Source organism: Danio aesculapii, chromosome 6 (genome assembly GCF_903798145.1).
Source record: "Danio aesculapii chromosome 6, fDanAes4.1, whole genome shotgun sequence".
NCBI classification, from domain to species: domain Eukaryota; kingdom Metazoa; phylum Chordata; class Actinopteri; order Cypriniformes; family Danionidae; genus Danio; species Danio aesculapii.
The window spans coordinates 934,280-939,279 of NC_079440.1; the positions used below are offsets into that span (position 1 = coordinate 934,280).

Here is a 5,000-nt window from a genome sequence, read left to right on the forward strand (position 1 = left end):
CGCTCTTACTGTTTATCTTTAGTTCCCCTAGAGCGTCACGTGACCAGCGAGCCCCTGCTCTGATTGGCTGCTCACCGTCAGAAGGTCGTCAGGAAGGTCTTCTCCGTTGTTGATGCCGCGGTTCATGCTAATAAATCGCTCTAGCGTAGTTTTGTCCTTCACATTGGGGTTATGAAGACTGGTGTTCAGCATGATGATGGCGAACGACAGAATATAACACGTGTCTGAGGAACAAACAAATAAACAATCAGTCATTTAAGAGGTCATTGGAGCACTGTGAAGTTTTAAAGAGCACCTATTATGCAGAAATCAGTTTAATAAGGGGTTTAAACACAGTTCATGTGTGAATATCCCCAGCAGAAACAATGGTGAACATGAATTAATTGTATTGTTTATTATCACACTTTGATTGACATTCTCGCTTTGTCATTTGAAACTGCACACAGTAAGTAATAAATATTTAATAAATAAGTATTTAGCAATTTTTTAATATTCAATAATTGCCGTATTGATGAACAGAATAATTTTAATTAAATTTTTAAATAAAAGTAATAATAATAATAATAAAACATAAATAAACTGACCCCAAACTTATGACAAGTAGTGTAGATCGGTGGGTGAGTTTAATAAAATAATGTAATGTGTGTGTTGAATATAATAGATGTTTGTTGATAGGCGGTGCTTTTGTTAAAACCTCTTCTTGGTCGGTCGCAAATCTTTTTAAATTAAAGGGCAGCGCATATATTAACCTTACCCTGGAGTTTGTTCACCCTCCGCCTATGGCCAGACAGTAATGTGTGAATTGTTGAGTGGGCAAAATAAAATAAAAACCTCAGTGTTTTTAGTAAGTGTACTTTATTTTGCTTTTATTCTTGCCATAGTAAAATATATAATTGTAGAGCAACACATGTTCTGTTGATCATTAATATTTAACTCTAATAGGTAGAACTGTCTGAGATATGAACAAAAGCAAGTGATGCATCAAAGTCAAAAATCTTGAATGGTTATAAAAATCTTTATAATCATTATAATAAATTATTAAAATAATAAAAAACAATTCGTTTAAAAATCTTCAGTGATATTAAGGATTTGACCTAGTTTCGGAAACTTCCTACTTCTGTTTATGCATCTGATTTTACTGTGTTTCTGACCGCTCCCTGTCATTTAAAAGAATGTCTCAATGGCGAATATGTCTAGTTTAAAAGCCTCGTCTGTTTCGTGAGGTGCGCGATGTGACTTCAGGCGAAAGTATAAATCAGCCTTAAGATGTTTGTTTGTTGACGATGCAGTGGCGCAGTAGGTAGTGCTGTTGCCTCACAGCAAGAAGGTCGCTGGTCAGAGCCTCGGCTGGCTCAGTTGGTATTTCTGTTTAGAGTTTGCATGTTCTCCCTGTGTTCGCGTGGGTTTCCTCCGGGTGCTCTGGTTTCCCCCACAGTCTAAAGACATGTAGTACAGGTGAATTGGGCAGCCTAAATTGTCTGTAGTGTATGACTGTGAGTGGATGTTTCCCAGAGATGGGTTGCAGCTGGAAGGCCATCTATTGCGTTAAACATATGCTGGATAAGTTGGCGGTTCATTCCACTGTGGCGACCCTGGATTAATAAAGGGACTAAGCCGAAAGAAAATGAATGAATGAATGAATGTTTTTTCTGTAGTTTAATGGTGCATCTAACCTGTCTTCACTACTGTTCAATTTGAATACATTTATTTTACCAGTAATTTAGTGATTTAGCATGTTCTCTCTGTGTGTATGTGTGTTTTTGATTTTGTGATTTAGGTCTTAAATTTAATACCTAAAGGTCTTAAAAAGCCTTACATCTGACATTATGATATCTGCAGAAACCCTGTTTAAAGGAAAACTACTTTGAAGGAAAATAGGCTGCTCTCTTAGAATTAAACAGGTGATTTTTTACTAATATTGAATCCATTCAGCCAATCTCCGGGTCTGGCAGGAGCACTTTTAGCTTAGCTTAGCATAGGTCATTGAATCAGATTAGACCATTAGCATATCACTCAGAAATTTCCAAAAAGAGTTTAGATAATTTTTTTCTATTTAAAGCTCAACAAAACTGGTAAAACTCACCTGTTTATCAAGAGTACCAATGCTAATGATGATGATGATGTGTGTGTGTGTGTGTGTGTGTGTGTGTGTGCATGCAAGTTCCTTGATTATAACGCCAGAATGAGAGTATAGCTTCTAGCCATATCCATCTAAAATAGTAAAGTCTTATTTTCTGTTAGTCTTAGTACACGATGTAAACACAGAAGGGTCAAGCTTTAAATAGGAAAATTACCTAAACACTTTTTGTATATATTTAGGGAGATGCTAATGGTCTAATTCGATTCAATGATTTATGCTAAGCTACGAAGAGCATAAGAACAAAACAACATGGTGGTCATCCAGTTTATGTGTTGAAGCTGGTTTTGCTGGTTATTTTCCTCCTGTGCGTGTGTGTGTGTGTGTGTGTGTTACCTGTGGACTGGAAGACGCTGGCGTTGCAGTTGCAGTAGCGCGTGGCGAAGGCCTCCATCATGCGGTCAATCTTCTGCGCTTCACCCGGCAGACGGAAACTCCATAAAAACTGCCTGATAATAAAAACAGAGCAGGAATCACACACACACACACACACTCAGCATATGCAGGTGCAGAAACACTGAGGACACACACACACACAAACACTCTAGAGACACACTTGACATCTTTTATTGGGCAGAATGGGCATCTTTACAACAGCAGAAGTACTGCTATTTTTGTAATGTGTGCTTTAGACCAATGTTTCTCAACCACGTTCCTGGAGGAGCACCAACACTGTATGTGTATGTTTTTGAGGTCTCCTTTGTCTGTCACAGCCATTACAGGTCTTTCAGTCTCTGCTAATGAGCTGATGATCTGAGTCAGGTGTGTTTGCTTAGGGAGACACGAAAAATGTGCAGAGCTGGTGGTCCTCCGGGAACATGGTTGAGAAACACTGGTCTAAAGCACACAGTACAGGTGCAGTTGGGACATGTCCACTTCTGCTGTTTTAAAGATGACCCATTCTGCCCAATAAAAGTTGTCAAATATGTCTCTAGAGTGTGTGTGTATGTGTTTGAGCTGAGAATAACACACAGATAATGTTCTCCAGCTCTCTGAAACGGACCCTTTTAGGCTTTGATCCTAATTGTGGCGCTTTGGTGACTATCGCTTTAAATGCAAATGAGAAGAGGGTGGAGCTACAGATGGCTGTGCATCTCAGACTAAAAACAGGACTAGTGTTATCAGTGTGAAAAGTGTGAGCGCCTTCATTCGAGACTCTTCTTTATACAACACATTTGCTATTTAAACAGCATGGCGCAGGACGTGAAAATGAAACCTGCGCCAGCCTGAGACTAGAAACAAACACTTGTGTTGAGCCTGACGTGTGTGATAGAGTGTGAGGATGTCTCACCGTAAGGCCTGCACCAGATTCAGGTCAGAGAATTCGTGCAGGTCCACAAACGCCTTGAGAATCTGTAAGTGCATGTCCTCCCTGAACACACACACACACACGCACACACACACACACACACACACACACACGTACGTCTGTTACAGAATATTGTAGAGCCCATTTTGAGGGATGTTAAACAATAACAATTGTCCTAACGTATTTCCTGTTTTACATTTTAAATGTCTGTAGCTTCCGAGTATCCCAAAAGGTCCACATATTGATAAATAACGTTACGATTACTAATGATAATAACATTATGTTACGTTATGATTGAATCGCCTCTTGTTAGTTATGAAACAGGGATGTTCAGTTCAGTTATGCAGGGAATGTTCACGAGCTAATGACATCACCGCATTGATATGGTCTGTACATATTGTAATGGCACTCCATTATCCATCCGGTTGTTATATTAATTTTATTCTTATTTATTTATTCATTAAAGCAGGAGCAAGCTTTGAACTTTATATACCAACACCATAAGGACCGACAGTCAAAACCTGTGTAATCTGTCTCTTGCTCGCATCAACTTCTGCATATGATGTAATCAGTCATCAATAAACAATGGCATAATTAAAGCTTATGATGGTAAACAAAGCAATTGCAGTAAAATAATAACTTTAACCATACTAGAATATTCTCAAATTTGCATAAATATGGCTCTATTCTACACTCACCGGCCACTTTATTAGGTACACCTGTCCAACTGCTTGTTACAGTAAATGTGTAATCAGCCAATCACATGGCAGCAGCTCACTGCATTTAGGCATGTAGACATGGTCAAGACGATCTGCTGCAGGTCAAAGCGAGCATCAGAATGAGGAAGAAAGGGGATTTAAGAGACTTTGAACGTGGCATGGTTGTTGCTGCTCTGAGTATTTCAGAAACTGCTGATCTACTGGGATTTTCACACACAACCATCTCTAGGGTTTACAGAGAATGGTCCGACAAAGAGGAAATATCCAGTGAGCGGCAGTTCTGTGGGCGCAAATGCCTTGTTGATGCCAGAGGTCAGAGGAGAATGGTCAGACTGGTTCCAGCTGATAGAAAGGCAACAGTAACTCAAATAAGCACTCGTTACAACCGAGGTCTGCAGAAGAGCATCTCTGAACACACAACACGTCCAACCTTGAGGCGGATGGGCTACAGCAGCAGAAGACCACACCGGGTGCCGCTCCTGTCAGCTAAGAACAGGAAACTGAGGCTACAATTCACACAGGCTCACCAAAACTGGACAATAGAAGATTGGAGAAACGTTGCCTGGTCTGATGAGTCTCCATTTCTGCTGACACATTCGGATGCTCGGCTCACAATTTGGCCTCAACAACATGAAAGCATGGCTCCATCCTGCCTTGTATCAGTGGTTCAGGCTGCTGGTGGTGGTGTAATGGTGTGGGGGGGATTTTCTTGGCACACTTTGGGTCCATTAGTACCAATTGAGCATGGTGTCAACGCCACAGCCTACCTGAGTATTGTTGCTGACCATGTCCATCCCTTTATGAGCACAGTGTCTCCATCTTCTGATGGCTACTT

General features: G+C 40.4%; 1 protein-coding gene across 1 annotated transcript in view; it reads right to left on the reverse strand.

The window, feature by feature from the left end:
- The window catches only part of cyth4b (cytohesin 4b), a 21,004-nt gene that overhangs the window by 2,847 nt on the left and 13,157 nt on the right, over positions 1–5,000 (reverse strand). The window contains exons 6-8 of the mRNA XM_056458946.1: positions 3,429–3,509; positions 2,474–2,586; positions 76–224 (exon numbers count right to left, since the gene is read on the reverse strand). Coding sequence (XP_056314921.1) covers positions 76–224; positions 2,474–2,586; positions 3,429–3,509 — 343 coding nt within the window. The remainder of the gene's footprint in view (positions 1–75; positions 225–2,473; positions 2,587–3,428; positions 3,510–5,000) is intronic.